Source organism: Homarus americanus, unplaced genomic scaffold (genome assembly GCF_018991925.1).
Source record: "Homarus americanus isolate GMGI-L3 unplaced genomic scaffold, GMGI_Hamer_2.0 scaffold38393, whole genome shotgun sequence".
Lineage (NCBI taxonomy): Eukaryota > Metazoa > Arthropoda > Malacostraca > Decapoda > Nephropidae > Homarus > Homarus americanus.
Window position 1 is genome coordinate 821,580 of NW_024719307.1, and position 26,043 is coordinate 847,622.

At 43.0% G+C, this 26,043-nt stretch overlaps 2 protein-coding genes across 11 annotated transcripts in view; one reads left to right on the forward strand and one right to left on the reverse strand.

The window, feature by feature from the left end:
- LOC121859986 (exonuclease V-like) overlaps positions 1-18,967 on the reverse strand; it is a 33,931-nt gene extending 14,964 nt beyond the window's left edge. The window contains exon 1 of the mRNA XM_042356979.1: positions 18,610-18,967. The gene's annotated coding sequence lies outside the window, so the exon portion shown is untranslated. The remainder of the gene's footprint in view (positions 1-18,609) is intronic.
- Positions 84-25,641, forward strand: LOC121859984. 10 transcript variants are annotated; one of them, XM_042356966.1, is made up of 6 exons: positions 84-163; positions 11,214-13,779; positions 17,754-17,917; positions 21,260-21,410; positions 22,710-22,898; positions 23,801-25,641. In XM_042356966.1, the coding sequence occupies exons 2-6, from the start codon at positions 11,258-11,260 to the stop codon at positions 23,844-23,846; spliced, it is 3,072 nt and encodes a 1,023-aa protein (XP_042212900.1). In that variant the 5' UTR covers positions 84-163; positions 11,214-11,257; the 3' UTR covers positions 23,847-25,641. The 10 variants fall into 10 exon arrangements, 8 of the variants coding, with proteins under 8 accessions (XP_042212900.1, XP_042212899.1, XP_042212903.1 ...); XM_042356965.1 differs by lacking the exon at positions 84-163 and adding an exon at positions 9,651-10,373; XM_042356968.1 differs by lacking the exon at positions 84-163 and adding an exon at positions 10,605-10,631.
- Positions 25,642-26,043: the final 402 nt, after the last annotated feature.

A 26,043-nucleotide genomic window follows, 5' to 3' on the forward strand; every position in this document is an offset into this window, starting at 1 on the left:
CATAATACAATAGTTGGCACTGTTACGTAAAGGACGACTTTAGTGTTCAGCCAAGAGATGGTGCTAGTATACACCATTAGTCAGAGTCGTAGATAGACAGAGCTCGGGCAACCGGGAGCCATATTGTTACTCAGTGGGTGTGAAGTTTTCTTGGGCTCCCAAGGTAAGTCTATGAACATGCTTATCCAATTATAAACGTGTGTGAAAATTTTACTGAATAATTGCCATTAATCAGCGCCGTAGACAGGGAAGGAAGAGACTGGACAAGGACTCATAACGTGTTTACTACAGTACTAGTACAGTACAGTACTGCATGCTCATTCCATTACCAGTACTACTTGTTCACTGTGACTACAGCACCAGACAATGTCGTTAGAGCAAGTAGTACTGGTGTTGTCGACAAAAGTTATAAATCACCAGAGGGGACTACTCAATCGTGTGTATATACAGATTACAGATTGCCCCGATGGGGGCTAGTTTATTGGGCACCCCCTTACATCCTGTGCAAGGTGAAGCGCAGAAGCGTTTACAGTGCCCATCTGGGAAGCATGCTACGTTCATGCTTGCCTTTATGACCCATGCATTAAGGGCATGGAAGCCTGAAGGGTCATGGGTTTTGTCAGCAAGTTACATAAAGTGACAGAATGATGAGTGTGTGGGGGAATTCCCGGTATATTTCATCTGTTTATAGCAAAGTGTGGCAGGTCCCTAATAATGTCAAGTGCCAGGCCTGTGACTAGGAGGAGGGATATCTGGTCAGGGAGGGAAGAGGTGTTGGTAACGGCTGGGGACCTGTAGGAGGAGGTCATAGAGCAAGTGAGGATGTAGTGAGAGAGGGTGTGAGAGTCGAGTTGGCCAGAAAGTTTACAAACAGTGCGGCCAGGCTCAGGGTTGCCAATGTATCCCCATAGGTACCTGTACCCTAGGCGCAGTCTCATGTATATAATCGTTGAGATCGAGTCAGAGATTGATACTCTTTGTAGTGGCGGTTGGAGTCACCGGTTACAGCGTCATAGTGGCATAGTGTGACGCTACCTCGTTGTTTCAGGTGTGTCCATTTTACGTCGAATGCTTCTCGTTGTGTGGCGTGTATGCGAGATTTGAGATGATTCAGGGAGAAGGCGAGGGTGGCTTCAATATCTTCTTCTTGAGTCGCTTCTTTGGCAAGTCGATCAACAGTGTCACAGGCAGTTATTCCTACAGTATATGTGACGGGATCCAAATAAACTTGACACGGTTGTCATCAGTATGTTCTAGCCTGGCGACGGCGGCTTGGGTGTGTTGAGCGGCAGGGGAGGAGGGGGAGGGTAATTTGAGCCTCGCTAGCGCAGAAGTGCTGTCACTGATTATAAGGAGGTTCCGGCGTTCAGTGCGAGCATAGGTCGCCCCCTCATGAATGCCCGCGAGGATGGCTATGCTTTCAGTGTCAGTGGAGGAGGCCCAGTCGTGGACCCTGATTTTCTTGCGGGCCTGGCGCTCAGGAATCCACACAGCTGCCCCAGCGCTGCCCAGCGTGGCGACAGACCCATCACAATAGACGAGGATAAGAGGGTGGGAGGTCTTAAGAGAGGAAGCGACATCATTAATCTGCTCAAGGCAGTAAATTTGAGCATATACCACAGTTGGGTGGATTTACGACTAGGGAAGGTGTGGACGACAACATCAACACACGGGGAGGTCCACGGCGGTAGAGGTGGATGAGTGTACTCGGGAGGGAGAGAGGTCGAGGGGGTGTAGAGGTGATAACGCAGGATGTCAGCAGCAGTGTGGACGGGCCAGTGTTGAGAGGGGGAGGGAGAGGTAATGGGGACAGGCCGGCGCAGGAGGGAGTCAAGATGTGAGTTCAGTGAGAGAGACATGGGAGTCGGTTTCTCATTGCGAAGGAGTTTAACACCTAGGATGGCACTGAGAGCAGTAATTCGATCGCAGACTGGAAGCAGGATTAGTTCATGCTGCATGACTTCTATTCTGGTGGTCATAGGGCAGCCGAGGATGAGTCTCATAGCTCTGTTTTGGATTTTCTCTATGCTTTGTTTCTTGCGCTAGGAGGCAACTACAAGGACAGGAGAGGCATAATCTATGACAGCTCTGACGATAGCAATGTACATGAGACGTAGGACCCTGACAGAGGCTCCTTTGAGGCCGTGTACCTGGTGCTGGAGGACGCCCGCCCCACAAGGGGTCACAGCTCAAGATTGAAAAAGCCGCAAATCCAGAAAACAGTGAAGGCAACTTTTTCGGATTGAGAATTGTGAACTCTTGGGACAACCTGCCAGATAGTGCTGTGACGGCACCGAGTGTGAGCTGTTTCAAGACCATACTTAACTATAATGACCAACACTGGAGCAGGTTCAGATACAGCCAGGAGCCAGAGATTTGACAGATCGTCCAAACGGCTAACGAGGTGATCAGTGGGGAAAAGGATAAAAAGAGAGTAAAAGACTTCAAAGTGCACCGTTGATGAAGGAGTTGTCATGTGTGACACAACTGAGCTATTCATGTTAGAATGTATTATACTGTGCTTTAACATAATATTTAAACACTTATTCTAGGTTAGAACATACTGTACACTAACCACCAACAATAAAGTTTATGAAAGATTTATTAGCAGCTTGTGGTTAATGTGAGCCAACAAATGGTCAGCCCGGGAGTCACTTCACGCCTTACCGTAAATAACTGTGGACCGGATGTCGTCGCCGGGAATATCATAATCATGTATATCAACGGCTCTCTGATAATGTTTGGTTTAAGGGGCACAGTACTGTACACACACAAAAACAACCATCTGCTCACCTGGGTCCGGTGTATGGAAATGAACACAATGTACAGGAGTTTCGGTTTTGGTTAGTATTTCTTCTCAGAAACAATATGATGCACCCAAAGGTCATCAGGGAACATGAATATGGTGCACACAAAGGTCGGCAGGAGGCGTCTAAACACCTCCCTCTATTTTCTTTTGTAAAAGATATTACACACAGGTTATATGTGGAGTAATTACACCTCACGAGTCACCAGTGAGACAGGCTAAACGATATATTGGCAGGGGTGAGTGATGAGTTGAGGAAAAACTGGTATACACTGTATATGGTGCTCTACAAAAGATCTCCAAAGAATCTCATATCAATTACTTTTACTTTTTTACTTTTATCCTCTTCGCCACTGATCGGCTCATTAGCAGCTTAGACGGTCGGTAATATCTCTGTTATATTGAAAACACCCTTTATACGGTACAAGCTGGATGATGGCTGCACGTGAGTCGATTTATGTGGTGAGGCAGGAGCGCAGGCTGCAACCACACATCATGCATGCTCTGCCTTTTCTTGATCCAGTGGTGCAAGTGTTGCAACGACTGGGGTGAGGGAGAGTTGTATGGACTCCCGATAGCCCAGTTTGTTGGGTTTCGCCTTAGTAGCCTGTCCATCATGCATTGCCTTCATCCGCCCGTGTAGTCGTTGGGTTCCCACGTTGGTGACTATACCGCCGTAGGGGTCCTGTTGGAGCTCCGTAAGCATGTCTACCTGATGCGGGGCTCCACAGCAGATTTTTCGTTCGGGGTTTACTCCCGTAGCCTTATGCCTACCAAGGTTCATCCGCAAGGCAGTGGGGCAGTGGTTGGTAAGTGGAAACTCTGAGAGATAATTTTCTGTTCCAACGTGTGAGAACACCCAACAAACGAGGAGGGTATGGTGGCCAAATTGGAACACCTTGCCCCAGTTGACACCAGTCACCATATAGTGTTGTCATTCAGATTCAACTGTTACCTAGTTCAAGATAAGGCCAGGCCAAGGTGCAAATATTACAAGGGAAATTACAACGGGATGAGGGAAGAGATGAGGAGTATCCACTGGCCTGACTCATTAAGGCACAAGAACGCAGACACTACGCTGAATATCGTAACTAGTAAAGTGACCCATTTGGTCGATAAATAAATACTCAAGACTAAACCCAGTGCCTCTAGGAATACGAAGGGGAACCATGCGGAGGTCGACAAAGTTAAGAAGAAAACCCAGAAATTCAAGACGTGGGTTGGGTCAAACGATGAGCAGGACAGGAGGATGTATGCAAGAGCCAGAAACCAAGCAAAGGTAGAGTGTGGAAGGGCTGAAAAGGAGTTCCAGAGGCTGGTTACAAGCGAGGTCAAGTCAAACCCAAAGGCGTTTTACCATTCTGCAAAGTCGAAATTAAAAAAGCGAGTAGGAGTATCAGACCTGAGGCTTGAAGATGGTAGTTATGCAGATTCTGACCAGGAGAAAGCTGAGGCATTGGACAGCTACTTTTCCTCAGTGTTCACAAGAGAGGATGCGATTAACCTTCCTGAGTTTGAGGACAGACGGTTCGACACAGCACTGACCCACATTGTGTCACAGAAGAGGGTATTAGAAATAAACCGTCAAAGCTAAAGGTCAATAAGAGTCCCGGCCCCAGAGTGCTAAGAGAGTTGTGCAACGAGCTTGCCGAGCTCCTGAAGATCCTGTTTTGTAAATGCCTGGATGAACAAAAGGCCCAGTGATTGGAAAATGGCTTAGGTGAGTCCTATCTTCAAGAAGGGCGATCGTCACTCCACGAACAACTATAGACCGGTGAGCCTGACCAGCATAATATGTAAAGTACTTGAGAGTATTATCAGAAATGCCGTGATGGAACACCTACTACGAAACAACCTTGAAAAGGATTGCCAACACGGTTTTTTGCCGGGGCGTTCCTACTTAACAATTGCTCAAGGTATTGGATATTTGGACCCATATTTTGGAACGGGGTGGTAATATCGACAATATATACAGTACCTAGAATTTGCCAAGGCTTTCGACAGTGTACCCCACGAAAGGCTGAAAATCAAACTGGATGGGTACGGAATTCGGGGAAATGTCCTAGCGTGGACAAAAAACTTTCTACATGACCGCAAGCAGTGTGTGGTGATTAATGGCACGAAATCATCATCTGTACCTGTCACAAGCGGGGTACCACAGGGCAGTGTATTGGGTCCGCTGTTGTTTGTTTGTTCCATAAATGACATGCCTGACGTTGTACACTCCTCCATACAAATGTTTGCCGATGACGCCAAGTTATTTCGGGAAATCAAGAACCATGCGGACTGTGAAGAGCTGCAGAAGGATCTCTGTGAGCTCCAAGAATGGTCGAAGAAATGGCTGCTGAGATTCAATGTCACGAAGTGTAAGAGGATGCACCTGGGGCCTACCAACGGTAAGGAGGCGTATCATATGTCCCAACGGGATGAAGAAGCTGCACTATTTGAGACTGAATATGAGAAGGACCTAGGTGTGTATGTTGACAATGAGCTGAAGTTCTCGGGCTATTGCGAGAAGAAGGTAAATCAGGCAAATAAATTATTGGGTCTTATAAGAAGGTCGTTCAGATATCTAGACGGTCCGTCCCTTGTAACGATCTTCAAGACTGAAGTGCTTCCCCATTTGGAGTACTGTCACCCCATCTGGTCCCCGAGATATGCTAGGGACTGTCAGTTGGTTGAAAATGTTCAAAGGAGGGCCACCAAACTGGTGCCTGCACTTCGACACCTCAACTACCCTGAAAATCTAACTGGAATCTAATTTCTTTGTGATCGCTGTTTGCAAGTTCGTTCCCTACCTCGACATTGCTAATGAGGTTTTCTCTGTTCGACAGAACTAAATTGAGTATATTATTACCCCGGGTGGGTTCGGTTATATGTTGACTTAGGAAACAATCCTGGATCGTTTCGAGGAAATCCTCTGATACTGAGTTACCCGTAAGGTCAGTCCAATCTATTTGGCCAAGGTTAAAATCGCCTACTATACAGACTTTGTTGTGTATGGAAGCCCTGCGCATTTCGTCCCAGATAAGTCGCCCATTAACTCTATCAAGATTGGGAGGTCTATATATTACTCCTATGATTAATTTTTCCCTACCGTCGATTAATTTTATCCAAACTGTTTCTGTATTCCGCTCAGTTTTTATTTCCTTATTTATTTCGCACTTCAGATTATCCCTGACATCGATGGCGACTCCGCCTCCTTTCCTGGACAGCCTATCAGTATGGAACAATTTGTAATCCGCAATTTGGTATTCGACAGGTAACTCACGTGAGTCTAGGTTGATCCATGTTTCAGTGAATGCTATTATATCGATTTTTTCGGTACATACCAAGGCCCTAATATCATCCATTTTGTTTCTCATGCTTCTACTGTTCGCGTAATAGACATTTAAGGTAGTCGTGTTCTGAGTCCTCCCTTTACCGCGTTTAGGTTTAAATTCCCTGTCTAATTTAGTTTTGTCATCGTTCCTAACACTATTTCCCTGTAATCTTTCACTTGGTTTACCCGCTACCACTGCAGTCTCCTCCACCCCGTGCTCCTATGCTCCCCTAGCAGTTTAAAGACTTCGATCGTATCTGCATATTCTTCTTCAGGGGCGCACCCAGAAATTGAGCAGGGGGTTGGTTCCAAATTTCTGAGAAGTCTGGCGAGCGTGTAATTTAGCATCCTAATCTTTGTATATAGACTTAGCGTTGTTGAAGGCTGTGGCATCCAAAGTAGATGTAACTACACCAAAAACTACATGTGAAGTGAGGACGAGAGAAATGGGAACATGTTCCCTGACCCAGCATGCTCGATTTCCAACGCCGTATTATCGTACGATACAGTTATTTGAAGCACACTTGCGAAATCATCAAATATGTGAAAGTGGATGGAAAAATAATTTATAAATATGTAAAATCTATAGAAAATGTACAATGTAGATGAGAAAAAAAAAATACATTAAATCTCAATATTTCACAGTCTGGCAGTGCTGTATATTAAATGCATTCAGGTGCATGGGACTGGCAGAGGTGGTGGAAGTTACCGTGGCGTGGGGTGAGGTCAGGTAAGCTGACCCAACCTTCGTGTTACTAAGGTGTCGCCAGGTCACGTATGGGTTGGCCGCACCATGCCGTACCTGGAAGGGGGGGGGGGGCCTCCGGGCAACCAGGAAACCCCCCTGGGTGCGCCACTGAATGTAATGGCATTTTCAGAGCTAATTTGATAAGTAGTGTCCCAGTGTGGCTACCTAACCTAACCTAACCTTGGTTGCACCTGTTGCTGAGTGAGAAGGTGCGTGTCTCACCTGTAGATTTACAACTACCCATAGTTCCGTACCGTTGTGAATTTCATATGACTTTTCTGAAATGTAAAGACCCCAAGAGTCCGCTGGTGAATATTCAACAAAGTCGTGATAATCATATCAAGGTGATGATGATAGGTGTTCATAAGGTCAGGTTCGTCGGCTAAGCATAGCCGTTGTTCACCTTGTAAAAGATTGCCAACACGGTTTTATGCCGGGGCGCTCTTGCTTGACACAATTGCTCAAGGTATTGGATATTTGGACCCATATTCTAGAACGGGGTGGTAATATCGACAATATTTACCTAGATTTTGCCAAGGCTTTCGACAGTGTACCCCACGAAAGGCTGAAAATCAAACTGGAAGGGTACGGAATTCGGGGAAATGTCCTAGCGTGGATAGAAGACTTTCTACATGACCGCAAGCAATGTGTGGTGATTAATGGCACGAAATCGTCATCTGTACCTGTAACAAGTGGGGTACCGCAGGGTAGTGTATTGGGCCCGCTGTTGTTTGTTTGTTTCATAAATGATATGCCTGACGTTGTACACTCCTCCATACAAATGTTTGCCGATGACGCCAAGTTATTTCGGGAAATTAAGAACCAAGCGGACTGTGAAGAGCTGCAGAAGGACCTCTGTGGGCTCCAGGAATGGTCGAAGGAATGGCTGCTGAGATTCAATGTCACGAAGTGTAAGAGGATGCACCTGGGGCGTACCAACGGTAAGGAGGCGTACCATATGTCCCAACGGGATGAAGAAAATGTACTAGTTGAGACTGTGTGTGAGAAGGACCTAGGTGTGTATGTTGACAATGAGCTGAAGTTCTCGGGCCATTGTGAGAAGAAGGTAAATCAGGCAAATAAATTATTGGGTCTTATAAGAAGGTCGTTCAGATATCTAGACGGTCCGTCCCTCGTGACGATCTTCAGGAGTGAAGTGCTTCCCCATCTGGAGTACTGTCACCCCATCTGGTCCCCGAGATATGCTAGGGACTGTCAGTTGGTTGAAAATGTTCAAAGGAGGGCCACCAAACTGGTGCCTGCACTTCGGCATCTCAGCTACCCTGAGAGATTGGAGCGCCTGAACTTGCCTAGCTTATACTACAGACGGGCAAGGGGGGACCTAGTTGAGGTTTATAAGCATCTCAGGGGGCACTACTCAGTTGAGTGTCCTTACTTGGAGCTGGCGGACGCTCGCCCCACAAGGGGTCACAGCTCAAGATTGAAGAAGCCGCAAGTCCAGAAAACCGTGAGGGCAAACTTTTTCGGGGTGAGGGTTGTAAACTCTTGGAACAATCTACCAGAGAGTGTTGTGACGGCACCGAGTGTGAGCTCTTTCAAGAGAAGACTTGACCAACACTGGAGCGGGTTCAGGTTCATTCAGGAGCCGGTGCATGCCCAGTATTTGCCAACAGTGCGTGACAGAGACGTGACCGATCGCCCGGGCGGCTAGCGAGCCGACCTTTTGGTGAAGAATATAAAGGAAAAGAGACGTGACCGATCGCCCAAGCGGCTAACAAGCCGATCAGTGGCGAAGAGGATAAAAGTAAAAGTATATACCTGTTGTCTTTGTACCATCGGTAACACCAGAGAAACCAGTTTAACCACAAGGCGCCAGCACTGACGGGGTCTCCAAACGTACGATTAATACAGTATATTTACGAGACAAATTTCACGTCAAAAAGAAATATTTAAGAAAATTCAAATACATGTTATTTTTCCTGGAACTTATTACATATTGTAAAGGGCTTTTAGTTTATTTAGTATATTTTTAACGCACATAGTAACTCAGAACTGAAGTAATTACCTAGCCTTGAAAAAAAAGACGGAGCATTATTATGAACATTGTACAGTATATGTAAGTTATTCTTAAGAGAAGAATATAACAGGTCTGTGGCTGTGATGAAAAAAGAAATATATCCACACATAAAACATCACACAGTATGTCAACGCAGGTGTGGTATGTATCCATACAAGTCGGTGTAACGTATGTGTCGAGTTTTATATTTAACGTACATAAATTCACTCACATTTACTTAATATCTAAAGAAACAATGCACTTTCAACATATTTTTAGCTGATTTTCTAACGACTTAAACCTAACCAATTATACTAAAATTTATTGTGAACTTCAAGATATTTCCTACTTTCTGTGGCACTCGTAGGTATTGTTGTACAGTAATTGTGAATATTTTATTAATCAAGCATCAACGATAAAGAGGTTTATCTTAATGCTGAATTAATACAGTCCTCTGTAATAATATGCTTTAAGTCATTCTTACGTATAGAGAACAATTAACACTGGCAAGATATACAAATAATGAAGGAGGTCAATGGCAACTGTCGTGAAAAACAGAGGATGTTGGTATTATGGTACGGGGGAGGAGGGAGGGTGGGGGGGGGGGCAGTTGCCAGGCCGTGTGGACTGAGACTGAGTGGGAGTGGTAACGTTACTAACGCCAAGTGAACACGAGCAGTGTTACGCTGACGTGTGATAGCTGATGACTAAAGTCGTTGCTATTTCACACAATGATGATGATTATGCTAACATTGCACACACATTGTGCTAAACAATGCTGTGATTATGCTGAAATATTGTGTTTAACAATGCTGTGATTATGCTGAAATATTGTGTTTAACAATGCTGTGATTGTGCTGGAATATTGTGTTTAACAATGCTGTGATTATGCTGAAATATTGTGTTTAACAATGCTGTGATTATGCTGAAATATTGTGTTTAACAATGCTGTGATTGTGCTGGAATATTGTGTTTAACAATGCTGTGATTATGCTGAAATATTGTGTTTAACAATGCTGTGATTATGCTGAAATATTGTGTTTAACAATGCTGTGATTGTGCTGGAATATTGTGTTTAACAATGCTGTGATTATGCTGAAATATTGTGTTTAACAATGCTGTGATTATGCTGAAATATTGTGTTTAACAATGCTGTGATTGTGCTGGAATATTGTGTTTAACAATGCTGTGATTATGCTGAAATATTGTGTTTAACAATGCTGTGATTGTGCCGGAATATTGTGTTTAACAATGCTGTGATTGTGCTGGAATATTATGTAAATATAATTTAGAAAGTGATAACCTCATAGCAGCTGAAAATACAGATGTAGATTTTGCCTTAATGAACCTACGCAATCTAAAAGGCATATGTAAATTGACTTCGTAAGACAAACTACAATAATTACGACTGCATCTCAGCCAGGAACTTACTAAGGAAGGACTTGCGCCCATTGTCATCGTGAAAACTAGAACAATTCAGGTAATTTCAGAAATTTTTTACTTTTTTTTTTTTACTTTTATCCTTTCCAACACTGATCGGCTCGTTAGCTGCTTGGGCGATCGGTCACGTCTGGTCTTGAAAGAGCTCACACTCGGTGCCGTCACAACACTCTGGTAGATTGTTCCAAAGTTCACAACTCTCACTCCGAAAAAGTTTGCCCTCACAGTTTTCTGGACCTGCGGCTTCTTCAATCTTGAGCTGTGACCCCCTTGTGGGGCGATCGTCCGCCAGCTCCAAGTAAGGACACTCGACTGAGTAGTGCCCCTTGAGATGCTTATACACCTCAATTAGGTCGCCCCTTGCCCGTCTGTACTATAAGCTAGACTTTACATTATCCTCTTCGCCACTGATAGGCCTATTATCCGCTTGGGAGTTTGGTCACGTTTCCAGGGGCGGATCTAGCCCCTAAAACTTCACTCACTAATCCCGGCAGCTGGGTCCCCTTGACTGTGATGGTCTCATGGGACCACCCCAGGCCTGGTGGGTCTACTTCTGCTGTTACACACTGGTAGCAAGTACTGGGCACGTACTGACTTCAGAATGTTGGTTAAGTCTGGTCATGAATAAGTTCACACTCGGTGCCGTCACAACACTGATTCATCTAATTAACCTAACGGGTCTGAATACTCCCTCCCTCCTTCCTGCTTCACTACTGCTGGTTTCTCATGGCTAATAGTTATGAACTGTAGTCTGTATCATGATTATCACAAGCTTTTACGATTTATGGCTAGAATTCCAATTTAAATTTTCTGAGATCGAAACTGTTCACCATTTTGATTTACAAAGCACGAATTTAAAATAATATTCTTTGCTTTACAGGTGTAGCTATATGACGAGAGTCGGCTGATGAACACAAGGAACCAATGGCCGCCAAACCACCATTATTAAAGATGCCGGATAAAATCACTGAGGATGAAAAGAACAGTTTCCGTCTTATCAAGATGGCATTCTGCACGGCTCGTTATGTCCTCTACACCATCTTCCTCTGGGGAACTTTGCAGTCACAGAACCAGACACTTGAGGATTATCTTCTCAATACTAAAGTCTATACCATGACCAAATACAAGAACTGTTTTAATAACATGCAGAGGCAGAAAATGACTTCTAGGGATCTCGAAAGCAAATTTGACATCAGTCACTTGTATAAAGCCATTATTCATGCTTGTGATAAAGTAAACTTTGTCAAAGTAGAGCAAAAGGATCCTAATAGCCTTGAATGGTTGATTAATGCCATTAAGGATTTCAGAAATGAAGTAAGTCACTCTATGTTAGGCATAACAAAAGAAACTATGATGGAAAAGATAGACGTGCTCAGAAACCTGCTGGAGAAAGCCTTGGACACAGCAGGACTCTTGTATAACAGAGACCCGGCCGATATAAGGGCGGAGATTGATACCATGAACAAAGACATTAAGTATATACGGGATCAGCCTTTGGCACAGACAGACATAAGTGAATACGAAATTGATTTGCTCAATGAGAAACATAGAGCTAAACTTGGGAAAGAAGGATTAATAGAATTAAAGGAAAAGTACAAAAACTGGTCACAGATAAACCCTGTGTCATTCCTTGAAGGTGAGAGGATGCACTTGAGGGTTAGTACAGTGTTCACCCAGATTGAAGTTGAGGCTGCTGGCCGCAAATTCAAAGGCTCCATTGTACCTTACGAGAATGTACTTTCTTTGTGTATGGATAATGCTTATTCAAAAACCAACAACAATATAAACGCCCCTGTAATATTTCTTATTGAGGGACCAGCAGGGTCAGGAAAAACAACATTGACAAAATTGATGATGTCAGAATGGTGTACTGGTGGGGGGTCCATGCAGGGTCTTAATGAATACGAATTATTGCTCTACATGGAGTGCCGCAACTTATCCATCTCCAACTTTCCTCAGCTCCTCAGTCAGTTGATGCCCCGCACCAACGCTCGGTACTTCAAGGAGGGTGATTTGTTGAAGTACACATTAGACCTGAAGACATTGCTGATTGTTGATGGGCTTGATGAGATGAATTCTAAATCAGAAGAGCTCTTCATGGACATAATCAACCAGAGAGTTGATAACCTTGTTGTGCTTTGTACTTCTCGTCCAGAAAAAGTGCCCTACTTTCAAACACATATCCCTCATGAGTATCGCATTGCTCACCTCAAGATTACTGGTGTTGCTGACAATAAACGGGAAGAGTTCATTAGGAAATACCATGATGAAATGTTGAGGCAAGGGCTAAGTACAGGAGACACCGAGGAAATTGTAGAGTATGTGAAAAAGTCAGAAATCCACCTTCAGAAGCACTACAGGCTCCCCCTCAACCTGGTAGTTTTAGTATGGCTCTGGGCTGATGATAAGGCACGAATAAATGCGGTTACAACTTCCAGTGAGCTGTACTTTGAAACACACAAACTAATGAAGAGGAAGCTCACAGAGAGGCTCGCCCACAATGAGGCCACAAAAGGGGTGGATCGTGATGATTTACATAAAAAAGTGGAGTGTTTCTTGAGCAGCATGTACCGTGAAGCACTTGTGGCACTCCGATGGGACACCTTAGAAAAATTTTTGCCCAAGTCTTTACATCAAATGAAGCTTGCTTGCTCTACAAATAATCTACCTTCCAAAGAGACAATGTCTGCCTTTTTGGTTGTAAAAATGGTAGAAGGAGAGGAACAAGTGAGCATTCCTCACAAGCTACTTCATGAGTTTTATGCTTCACTTTGGATTGTGCAGAGTCTGTTTGATGAAAGTTGCAAAAGAGAGAATGATACTTTGTTTCAAAACTATGCCATGTTCCTCCAAACACAATCAATTGGATCTACATTACAACAGGATTTACTTAATGACGTTATGACAAAATTAACTCAGAGAGTTGAAATTCAGAAACCAGATGCCATCCGGTCTATATTAGCAGACCTGCATAGCGATGATCCTGCCACCCTAAGGATGTCCAAGTACCAATCCTTGCTGCTGCAGGTTGCTGGGGTGCTGTATACTCAACACAGTTCCAAGATTAAGGATTGTACTGCCCAGGACATAGTAGAACTCTTAAAAGAATCAGGACTGGGACACAATGATGATAATGAGTGGTTTGAGCTATTGGATCTTGTAAACAATGACAGTGCAGTAATTAAATATGTATCTAGACATATATGTAATAGTATAACAATTAAAGAGGGTCATATAAGAGCTGCCCTTAAGCTGTTGAAAGATGCCAGGCCCAAGAAGGTTAGAGTCAGTATCAACAGTAATCACCGAAATATTGCAGAATTTCCGAATCTCCTTGAGAGCATAACAAGAATCAAATGTAAAGTAGAGCTTTACTTCCATCATGACTTTCAGCATCCTGGACTAGTGACTACAGATGACAACGAACTCCAGGCTGTAGTTGAAAGGTAATGTGTCTGTATTGTATATTCATATAAGTGATGTAACCTTAGTTTAAGTATTATTATTTATATCTATCAAAGCACCCCATGTACCTACAAAAAGGTTTTCCATTTGATCAGTTCAAGACACATTGATCAATAGTCCTGAAATTCCTCTGCCAATCGTAGAAACAAACCACAACAGCTGTTCCGGCAGTTGGGAATGTGTCCTGAACCACCTAATCAAATGTTAAGGTCATCCTGGAGGGGATTAAGTGAGGAAGGAGACTGATTAATGATACCACGGTACTGTGCTGTTAATAAATAATAAAACAATAGTCAGTCCATTCTTGCGTTAATTTTGAAATGGCTACAATGAATATTCAAAGTTCCATACAGAGAAGAGTGCAAACAGAAGCAGAATGAACAAGGAAGGGATATTTACAGTGTGTGTGTGTCTGTATTATCAGTGATTAATAGAGACCATTAAAGTCCGAAACTAAGACCAAAACCTGCATTCCGAGACCATGACCAAGACTGAGACGTACCTTCCGAAATCTAGACTGAGACCCACATTTAGAGACCAAGACCGAAACCTTTAAAAAACCGATGACGACCCCCGGACTGTAACAAGTATTGGTTTTATTGTTATATAATATATTAAACGGAGTGTAGGAGGGTCAGCCGACATGGGAAGGAGGACGACGGAACGTGTGGGTGTGCCAGGTTCATAGGGGGTAATGGTGGCCTTTTTTACTTTTACTTTTATCCTCTTCGCCACTGATCTGCTTGTTAGCCGCTTGGGCGATCGGTCACGTCTCTGATTACTTTTCCTTTTCATTTATCTTCACCAAAAGATCGGCTCGCTAGCCGCCTGGGCGATCGGTCACGTCACTGTCACGCACTGTTGGCAAATACTGGGCATGCACCGGCTCCTGAATGTACCTGAACCCGCTCCAGTGTTGGTCAAGTCTTGTCTTGTCTTGAAAGAGCTCACACTCGGTGCCGTCACAACACTTTCTGGTAGATTGTTCCAAGAGTTCACAACTCTCACTCCGAAAAAGTTTGTCCTCACAGTTTTCTGGACCTGCAGCTTCTTCAATCTTGAGCTGTGACCCCTTGTGGGGCGAGCGTCCGCCAGCTCCAAGTAAGGACACTTGACTGAGCAGTGCCCCCTGAGATGCTTATACACCTCAATTAAGTCCCCCCTTGCCCGTCTGTAGTATAAGCTAGGCAAGTTCAGGCGCTCCAATCTCTCAGGGTAGCTGATGTGCCGAAGTGCAGGCACCAGTCTGGTGGCCCTCCTTTGAACACTTTCAACCAACTGACATTCCCTAGCATATCTCGGGGACCAGACGGGGTGACAGTACTCCAGATGGATAAGCACTTCACTCTTGAAGATCGTTACGAGGGACGGACCGTCTAGATATCTGAACGACCTTCTTATAAGACCCAATAATTTATTTGCCTGTTTTACCTTCTTTTCGCAATAGCCCGAGAACTTCAGCTCATTGTCAACATACACACCTAGGTCCTTCTCATATTCAGTCTCAACTAGTGCAGTTTCTTCATCCCGTTGGGACATATGATACGCCTCCTTACCGTTGGTATGCCACAGGTGCATCCTCTTACACTTCGTGACATTGAATCTCAACAGCCATTTCTTCGACCATTCCTGGAGCCCACAGAGGTCCTTCTGCAGCTCTTCACAGTCCGCTTGGTTCTTAATTTCCCGAAATAACTTGGCGTCATCGACAAACATTTGTATGGAGGAGTGTACAACGTCAGGCATGTCATTTATGAAACAAACAAACAACAGCGGGCCCAATACACTGCCCTGTGGTACCCCGCTTGTGACAGGTACAGATGACGATTTCGTGTCATTAATCACCACACACTGCTTGCGGTCATGTAGAAAGTCTTCTATCCATGCTAGGACATTTCCCCGAATTCCGTACCCTTCCAGTTTGATTTTCAGCCTTTCGTGGGGTACACTGTCGAAAGCCTTGGCAAAATCTAGGTAAATATTGTCGATATTACCACCCCGTTCCAGAATATGGGTCCAAATATCCAATATCTTGAGCAATTGTTAAGCAGGAGCGCCCCGGCATAAAACCGTGTTGGCAATCCGTTACAAGATTGTTTCGTATTCGATGTTCCATTGCGGCATCTCTGATAATACTCTCAAGTACTTTACATATTATGCTGGTCAGGCTCACCGGTCTATAGTTGTTCGTGGAGTGACGATCGCCCTTCTTGAAGATAGGACTCACATGAGGCAGGAGGCGACAGCGAGTCTTCTAGAACAAGTCAGCCAGATAGAGCAAGTGGTGGAGGAGGTAGTGGAGCGTGAGGTGGATCAGCCAAGTGGTGGAGGAGGTGGTGGGGCGTGAGGTGATGGAGCGTAAGGTGGATCAGCCAGGTAGTGGAGGAGGTGGTGGGGCGTGAGGTGGTGGAGCGTAAGGTGGATCAGCCAGGTAGTGGAGGAGGTGGTGGGGCGTGAGGTGGTGGAGCGTAAGGTGGATCAGCCAGGTAGTGGAGGAGGTGGTGGGGCGTGAGGTGGTGGAGCGTAAGGTGGATCAGCCAGGTAGTGGAGCGTGGATCAGCCAGGTAGTGGAGCGTAAGGTGGATCAGCCAGGTGGTGGAGCGTAAGGTTGATCAGCCAGGTGGTGGAGCGTAAGGTTGATCAGCCAGGTGGTGGAGCGTAAGGTTGATCAGCCAGGTGGTGGAGCGTAAGGTTGATCAGCCAGGTGGTGGAGCGAGGCGATCAAGGTTGATCAGCCAGGTGGTGGAGCGTAAGGTTGATCGGCCAGGTGGTGGAGCGTAAGGTGGATCAGCCAGGTGGTGGAGCGTCAGCCAGGTGGTGGAGCGTCAGGTGGATCAGCCAGGTGGTGGAGCGTCAGGTGGATCAGCCAGGTGGTGGAGCGTCAGGTGGATCAGCCAGGTGGTGGAGCGTCAGGTGGATCAGCCAGGTGGTGGAGCGTAAGGTGGATCGGCCAGGTGGTGGAGCGTCAGGTGAATCGGCCAGGTGGAGGAGAAAGTGGTGAATCAGCCAGGTGGTGGAGAAGGTGGGGCTGAGGTAGAAAACAAGCCAGCCAATGGAGTCGTATTCTTACATGTTGCTAGAATTCTCGTAAACAGTGGTGACTGGAGACAGACACAGTGACAAAAGAATAGAGAGTATACGGATGAATGAATAAGGGAATCCACATTAGTGTTTATAAAGCACAATAGTTCACAAGATACGGGTAAGACTATGGAGGAGAGGTGGGGTGTAAATGGGGCCAGGAGTGGCGTAGATAATGTTTGGCCAACCGGGCGCCATGTTGTTACTTAGCGGGTGGGAAGTCTTCTCGGGCTCTCCCCCACATAGTTTATAAGCATGCTTATGCAATTGTAAATATGTATGACAAGTCTACTGAATAAACACCATCATCACCATCATTCTATATACAGTAGTACGAGCGCAAACTTCATCAGCTCAGTAACAACATGGCGCCCGACTGGCAGAACTCTATCTACGGCTCTGGCCCTCTGGGGTGAGGGTGGGGCCTTTGACTGTCTCAGACGGACATTGGAGGAGTAAAGGACACATAAAAGTTAGGAAGAAAAAACACAAAAGTTTAACTTAACAAACCAAACACACCAACAGCCTGGTGTACTTGATCATTCTATGCCTTAGGTAGCCCTCAAAGTCATAACTGTAAGTCCTCAATGGCACCACTGTAGGAAACCCATTTAGTGACTGTTACACACCCACAAGAAATAATTTATTCTGGGGACTGATAACATCATTACCCTAAAACATAAGTAGAATACCCCCCCCCCCCCCAAAAAAAAATTAATTACATCAGACTAGAATATGGGAAACATGATTTTACCTTGAACCTCAAAGTATTTGTAAGCTTATCCTAATTTGTTCACCCCCTTCTCCACTAAGGTTGTCAGCTAGATACAACTAACTAGGTAGTGACATAATACAACACAGTTTTACTTTACAGGTGTGAAGTGTTAGAGTTTTTAGGTAACCTGAGTGGTGAAGCGGTGTCACTACTTCCCAACAATATTACATTCCTCAACCTGGTAGTTTCAAGTGACAACCATGCTGCCAGCCTCTTCTCACACCTGCAAGTGGTGATCCCAAAACTGCCACTGGTGGGTCTGTGTAAGTATCACATGAACGCAAACATATGGCTTTTACTCATTGTATTAGTGATGATAAGATCCCTAGGGTACACAAAGTTCAGTTGATTCACCCAATCTAACCTAACCTAACCTAACCTACTGACTCCTATGAATTAGTGTCCTGCTTGGTTTGGAGGTAATAAATTTTAGTTTCGGTCATCCGTGTTTTGATATCCAACCAAACCTAACCAGACTAACCAGACTAACCAGCCTAACCTAACCTAACCTAACCTAACCTAACCAAACCTAACCAGACTAACCAGACTAACCAGCCTAGCCTAGCCTAGCCTAACCTAACCTAACCTAACCTAACCTAACCTAACCTAACCTAACCTAACCTAACCTAACCTAACCTAACCTAACCAAACCAAACCTAACCAGACTAACCAACCTAACCTAACCTAACCAGCCTAACCTAACCTAATGTAAAGTAACCTAACCAGACTAACCAGCCTAACCTAACCTAATGTAATGTAACCTAACCTAACCTAACCAGACTAACCAGCCTAACCTAACCAATTCCCCTGACGACTGAAACTAAAATAATGTCAGATTATGATTCATTCACTTCATGTGTGATTCACTCTGACAGTGATCACAAGATGTGGTGGCTTGTTTTTCCCCAACACATGCTTACTGGTATTACCCACTTAATGGTGACATTTTGCTTACCTTATTCCTGAAGGTTCCCCATGACCTCACAATGTTTGGGGTACTGCTTCTGTTGTTTTTTTTTCTCGGTTCGTTTTTGTCTTGTCCTTCATTTTGTCCTTTTTAGCTCTTTGTTTGTCATTGGTACATCTGGGGATAATGTCATGTGTTTCAGGTCACTGTGGATGCAAAATACAGCTATACAGTATTGTCCTGGTGTTGGCGTGTGCTTTGACTCCTCTACCTTCTTAGCTTCCTTGTAGGTTAGGTTTGTTTCGGCTCTCACTTTCCAGATCTCATACTACTTCCCATAGATGAGACGTTTCGTGTCAGAAGCAACATGAGGTCCTGAGCAGTAAAAACATTTTCTTTTCTTCATTCTGCAGTCTGCTTCAGTGTGCCCAGACAGTGCACATTAGCAGCATACCTTAAGACTACTCTCCACTGTGTTCACACCTGTTTCAACTACCAGAGGCTCTGATGGTTGAACCAGCACATGGTGGATGGTAGGTATGTAGGGTTTGGTCTGTAGTCTTTTGAATTGTACCTTGACATGGCTAGGTAAAGACAAAAACATCGACGACTCCTTGATCTGTTATGAAGTGCACAAGACGTATCTTCTTTGTTACTCAATTCCTGAAATTCTTAGCTGGTTACTACGACTTTGAACAGTGGCGTAGCTAGAGTGTGTGCCGCCCGCCGCCCCCCCGTGCCCCCACAAAAAATACATATTGCACAGTGACTCACTCTATATATATATATATATATATATATATATATATATATATATATATATATATATATATATATTAAATAGTTTGTGTACCATTATAATATTACTGTACTTTCACATACTCAAATATAGTATGCTTTAAATACACACCAAACATACTTAAACTTTATAAGTAACAGTTAAACAAAAAGCAAAAACGACATATAGGATAGGGAAAAAAGTAAAAAAGTGTAAAAAATTAGGACCACCTTTATTTCTGAAATTAAAACTACAACTTTCTACAAAGTAACTTTTCTTGTTTTTTGTTGGCAAATTCATCAATGACATTGTCAAAAACTATTTCATCTGTCAATTGTCGCTCTATAGACAGTATGGCAAGATTTCTCAACCGCAAGGTGCTCATAGTAGATCTTAAGTAATTCTTGATCAGTTTTAGTTTCGAAAAACTCCTCTCACAGGTAGCAACACTAACAGCAATTGTGAGGAAAATCCTCAGCATTATTACTATATTTGGAACCGAGTTCCCAAGGTTATACTTTTGAATAAACTGCAAAAGTTCAAGGGGGCCTTCTTTCCACGTCTGTATTCTGTCTTTAATAGTTATAGCAGCAACAGCAACAAAATGCTGAAGTCTTTTTCTCTCAACAGGTTACAGGTTGTGTGTGTGGCGGGGGGGGGGCGCATAGCAAGGGTGTGGCTCATGACGTGGCCGTGATGATGTGGGTCAGGTGTTAGGTCAGACACGACAAGGATTAACTTGCCGCCGATACAAAGGGATGGATTAACGTCTCCAGTAGCTGCAGATATGGGTGATGAGCAGACCCAAAAGTGCCGCCCGGGGCGGGCCGCCCCCCCCCTAGCTACGCTAGTGACTTTGAAGGTGTTGGGGAACATTGGCCCGGTTTGTGGCTCTACTTTAGTGTTGTAGAACGTTCTCAGTTTCAAGACTTTTTCATCTGCTTTCCATCTTTAACATAACTTGGTGTCAGCCATTTCCCATTCTCCGAATATGTATCCTGTAGTGGACGTCTCCCCTACAAACTGCGTATCGCATTCCAATGTGCCGCCTTCCCTAGCAACCAACCAGATGTTACCGTATCTTAGTAACGGAACCAGTCACCGGCGACTTTCTGGGTTTTCCCAACATGACTCATGGCGGCTGCTGCTGGGTATATAAGCTCTGTCTCTCCATTGAGATTCATTCTGACCATTCTTCTTGAACTAGCAACAGCTCCTCCTCCGCCGCTGCCTGGCTGCCCTTCGCTTCTCCTCGCCTGCCTGGCGGCCCTCGCTCCCGCCAGCGAGCATGGCGACCCACCAGCTGTCCTCTGAGCTTCCTCACCAACCAACTCTCATTCTGCACCTCCAGCACCAGACTGTCTATCATATAACTATATTATACAAGAAAACCACATTAGAGTTTCCTTCCATCCTGAGTGCTTGGCAACATTAATATCTCGATACCCCTACAATCCACATCACCATTAATTTTATTGAAAGATAATGTGGAATGTTCTGTTTGGTAATTGGCCACTCTGGTGTTCTCCAGATTGATGTTGATTTTACATCTTTAGGATTGTCGGTCTGAAAGTGGAATTGGAAGTCTTAGGTCATCACTTGAGTACAGTACCGTACTGGCCATTTTACCCAGGTAAATTTAAAAAAACGTAAATAGCCATCCATTATGATGTAGAAAACAGCACTGTAGTATTTTCACCTTTATCCACAGTTCCACATGTTTCTGTCTCTTACAAGATTAGCCTAGCACACTAAGCTGCGTCACTACCAGAAAACATTCTTTATGAATGCATATTTATTTGGGTAATATTCTACAAATGAAGATTCTTTAAGTGTAGATTATGTCAAAAGCTAAGAGTTAGATTTCTTAGTACAGTATTGTATATTGTACTACTGTATTCATGGTTATAATCTTTACAGGTTTGCACATCACTTGCGGAGTGTCTGCAAGTGATGTTACCCAGGTGCCTGCTTCCAACATTCTGCTCTGGCTGTTGCTGACTGATGTTGAGGATGATAACATGACCAGAGCATGTGATATAGTATGCAACTTACTTAATTCTGATAGTATGTGAGTCCCTTAGTGTGTGTGTAAAGTTAGCTCCTCTTAACACCATGTCAGCAGTCACTTGTTGTGAGTATACTATATATTTACAGGTATCCCTCACTAAATGAATGAGTTCGGCTCCTTGAAAACCGTTCATTAAGTGAGTACAGTATTCGTGTATCGGCGTAACATAACATATGGGGAAAATGGGTTTAGCTCCCCAATGACAAGAAAACCCCAATGCTGTATTAAAAAAAAAGATAAGGAAATTGGTTCACAAAAACCTACCTAAGTACAGTCTTTTGACAGAAATAAGCCACTCCCAGTTCTAAGCCACAGTGAGTTTTGGACAGAACTCATGCAAAAAAGCTTGGCCTTCAATTCTAAACTGCACCCAGAAGCTGGAGATCAAAGTCATATTCACATTCAAATTTGTTCATAACACCAGAGATACTTATGTATATGTTATTAAATACTGTACAGTAAACCCTTGATATCTCAGAATATATGGGCCTCTAACCATTCTGAGTTAACAAGGTACTTTCCTCCCATTCTTTTATCCCACCTCAATACCCAACGTTTTGGCCAAAATAACCTACCAGTCAGAAAATTTGCTAAAAAATTAACACTTACCAGAACTGTAGATCAAGGATGATGATAATTCAAGCTTGTGGTGCCATGTGGTGGTGTTAGAGGTGATGAGGGGCTCACTGCACTACAGTATGTACTGTACAGTACAATCTGTATTGTAAGTGCTTACAGCACCAACTTTAAATGTTATTTAAACATTACTGTACATGTATACTGGTTAAATTGTCAGTGTGGGTGGAATAGCACTTTACACATACATGAAAATAAGTAGAGCGATTGTGGGTGGGTATCCTCTCACTAGGCCTACCAACATGTAACCGAGTGCCTGACCGGGCAGTCACGGCAGTGCCTCCCACACATCCTGCATGGGTCACACATGTTATGCCATTCTGAGATTGCATAAATACAGCCCTGTGTCTGTCCGTGCAAGATGCATAGTTTAGACTCTAGTAAAACTTTCCCCAGTACATACAGTACCTGAAAATATTTTGTGATGTGTGAGTTTTCTCTGAACAAGAGAAAATTCGTTTCCATCTCGGAAATCTCTCAAACACGGAACTGCTCTGCACCCATTATTTTGGATAACGGGGATGATGTACTGTGTTTGCATAAGTGAATATTCATAGTATAAACATTCGTGTAGCAATGGTTACCTGTATACTTTACTGTATGCAGTATGATATACCACCTACATACAGTACTGTATATTTGTTATTCTAATTACATTGACAGGTTCATGGACATAAGATTCCCAAGAGCTAATGTCTCAGTAGCAGGATGGGAACAACTTCTGGAGAGACTACAGCAAAGTGGAGTGCATGTGGGTCATATCTCAATACCGGAGGATGCAGAGGTGAATGATGAAGAGTACCGACAGCTCAGGATGACCGCTCATGCACAACTTAGATCTGAATTTCGAAGGTAATAGTACTGCTTGTTTCCCAACTGTAGGGGTGAATTTAACACAGTGTGAGGGGTGGACCCTCTAGATTTGTGAATGCCCTTCTTATAAGACCTACTAGCTCAGTTGCTTGATTTACCTTCTTTTCACATGTACATCAAAATCCTTTTCACGCTTGGTTTCAGTTAATGAAATTTCTTCATGCCATTCTTCCTCAATTGACAGCTAAATATTAATTTTCAATACCATATAATTATCATTTCAACCACTTATCAGCTTAATAGCCATTCACGCATCAGTCTGTTCTTTGTTATGACCTTCATTGTCCAGTGTTAGTACAGGAGGAAACTGGAACACCCAGAGAAAATATGAAATTTTTAGTAGGGTCACACAAGATGACACCCTTCTCATAAACAACCCAGGGATTGAAACTATGATGCAGTGGGGTAAGTGCAGTTCTGCTGCTAGTGTTCTGTTTATTGGTATTTAATATTTATTTTATCCCAATTCATATTACTTAATACCTTATAATTGACCAGTCAATACTCCTGGCTCTAGTTCTCCCAAGAGGAAGACACACACTGTATACAGTACAGTATAAACATTATGTGAAATTATGAAGTTGCTTCAAGTGTACCACATGGAAAAGCATAAAGGGAAACTTATTGATTTTTATAAAAAAATTGTCTTCATATGTATATTATACTGTACTGTAGTTGTATTGTGAAATATTTAAAGTTCCCTAACCTTAGAAAGACAAATGTTTTTCATATTCCATTAAACATAAGATAAAACTATAAATCACGTGCACTCAACTATTTTTTTTAAAACCTGTGGAGTTTCAGTTGAACAAAGTGATTAATTCTTCCCTATGTTTTGAGTTAATGGTGGATGGTAACCGTCTTTTCTTCATTCCAACCAGGTACAGAAATGACATGATGTGGGAGCCAATGACACTTACTATGTAGCTGAAGGTGACCACAAAATGAACAACTAAGATGTTGATATCACATACAGTAGTGTTTCTGCCCGAGTTAAATGTTCAAGGAACATACATTGCTCGTGAGCGTATTTGTTATTTCTATACTTTATTTTATCCTCTTTGCCACTGATCTCTTAGCCACTTGGGCAGTTGGTCACATCTCTGTTACACTGTTGACAAGTACAGGGCATGTACTGGCTCCAGAATGTACAAGTACCTTTACTTGCACCAGTGTTGGTCAAATCTGGTCTTGAATCTACTTACACTCAGTGCCTTTACAATGCTCTCTGGCAGATTTTTCTGATAGTTCACAACTCCCATATTCCACTCAGGTCATGTGAGAGCATTACTCCTTGTGAAGGACTAGGATATTGATCACTATTAGGAGAAATATCATTTATATCCTCTCTTGTGATGTCTGTTCAGATATAGTATAAAGGACTTACTGTATATTATCCTATTCATCCAGATTTCAATGTTTATGAATCAATGAATGTGGAGAAACCTCTTTTGTATACAGTACATAAGCAAATACTGTACTATCTAGCTATAAATGACAGCATCTGATTCACTAATGACAGGTATTCATTGTTTGGTGTTAATTTGGTTTAGCTATAAAAAAATTTGGACACCCTCTCTCTCTTAACGTTATATTAAAATTCAGTTTAGTGACAGCTTGACTCACGAGGAAGGGGAAAACACTGGAGATGAGATGGCCTGTTTACATGTAATGAAATTATAAAAATTGTAAAATAATCATTACAATAACGTGACTTAAAAATAAAGAAAATATATAAAATTATAAAATAAGAAAAATGAAGAGCATGGGTGCGAATGTATGCGTAGAAGATAGTGGGTTGTAACTGTGTCGCTGACTCACCAGCTGACCTGAGCTACCTCTCCCTATGTGACATTACAGCACACACATGCATGTCTATAAGTCAACTGGGCGACTGCCCAGCTGAACTGTGTTGCATGACCCAGGTTATTACAACAGTTCACAACTGTTACCAAGACAACATTATCTGGCAGGTTATTATGACAATTATGAACTCTTACTGTGACATTAACTTGCAGGTTATTACGATAGCTCACAACTCTTACTCCCATAGCTTTCTCTTGCAAGTTATTAGAACAGTTCATAACTATGTTAATATTGTCTGGCAGGTTATTACAATAGCTCAACTCTTAATCTAAAGAAGTTAGGTTTGACAATTATCTGTACAGTACGTGTGGCTTTTAGATCGAGGCTGTGACCAGAATAAGACTATTAAATATGTTTTTAAGGTTTTCTCTCTTAGAGGAGTGTCAGAGAATTACTGTTATGAGCTTTGTAGCTGCAAGGTCATTTGTGAACTTGTTTAAAGTATTTTCATTGTAGCGGCTGGCTCAGGTAGTCACTTTACTAAGACCTATCCCCAAGGGTTGAGTCACTCCCCCAGTCCCATTCTACAAGTCTTGTTATTTTGTCTTATGTTTACCTCCAAATTGATAATGTTCGATGTATATTATTTATATGTCAAATCACTTTATTAAATATTTTAGATAATGTTGCATTTCTTTGCTCAGCATCTCTTCTGTTATATTGTAATTAACTATGCAATTTCTAGTGTAGTCATGATGTATCAGTCTTCAGTGTGAGGACCATACAAATCCACCTTTCCTTATTACTGTATTGTATAGCATGTCAGCAAGTCTATGCTTATGTTTATCCAGCCACTTTATTCTTTTGGTGATTGTCACGACCTCATAGCTGCTATCTCATTAAATTTTAAAATTTTGTATATAATTTAATTTCCCCTAGTTATACAGTATCATTATATGAGCATGGAGGTATCGCTGCAAAAAATAATATAGGAGTAATAACAATGAATGCCTTAACAAGAAGCATTAAATATTTTGAATATGTTTCATTAAGTTTGCAGGTCTGAGTGTGTGAACAGAGTGATTGCAATCTTGTGCCCTTCTGTACAGTACCTAATACCACTGATATTGGACCCACATAGGAGGCTTTACTAAGTAGATTGCAACATATCAGCAGGTAAGATACATGTGTAAAAACAATAACTGATCATGAAAGTGTAAGGGGGTCCCATTCCCTGTGAACGAGTGAAAAAAATAAAGTAAAGGTGGCCACATTTACTATTTCATGAGAATCCTGAGTGCTCATGTAAATATTTTCA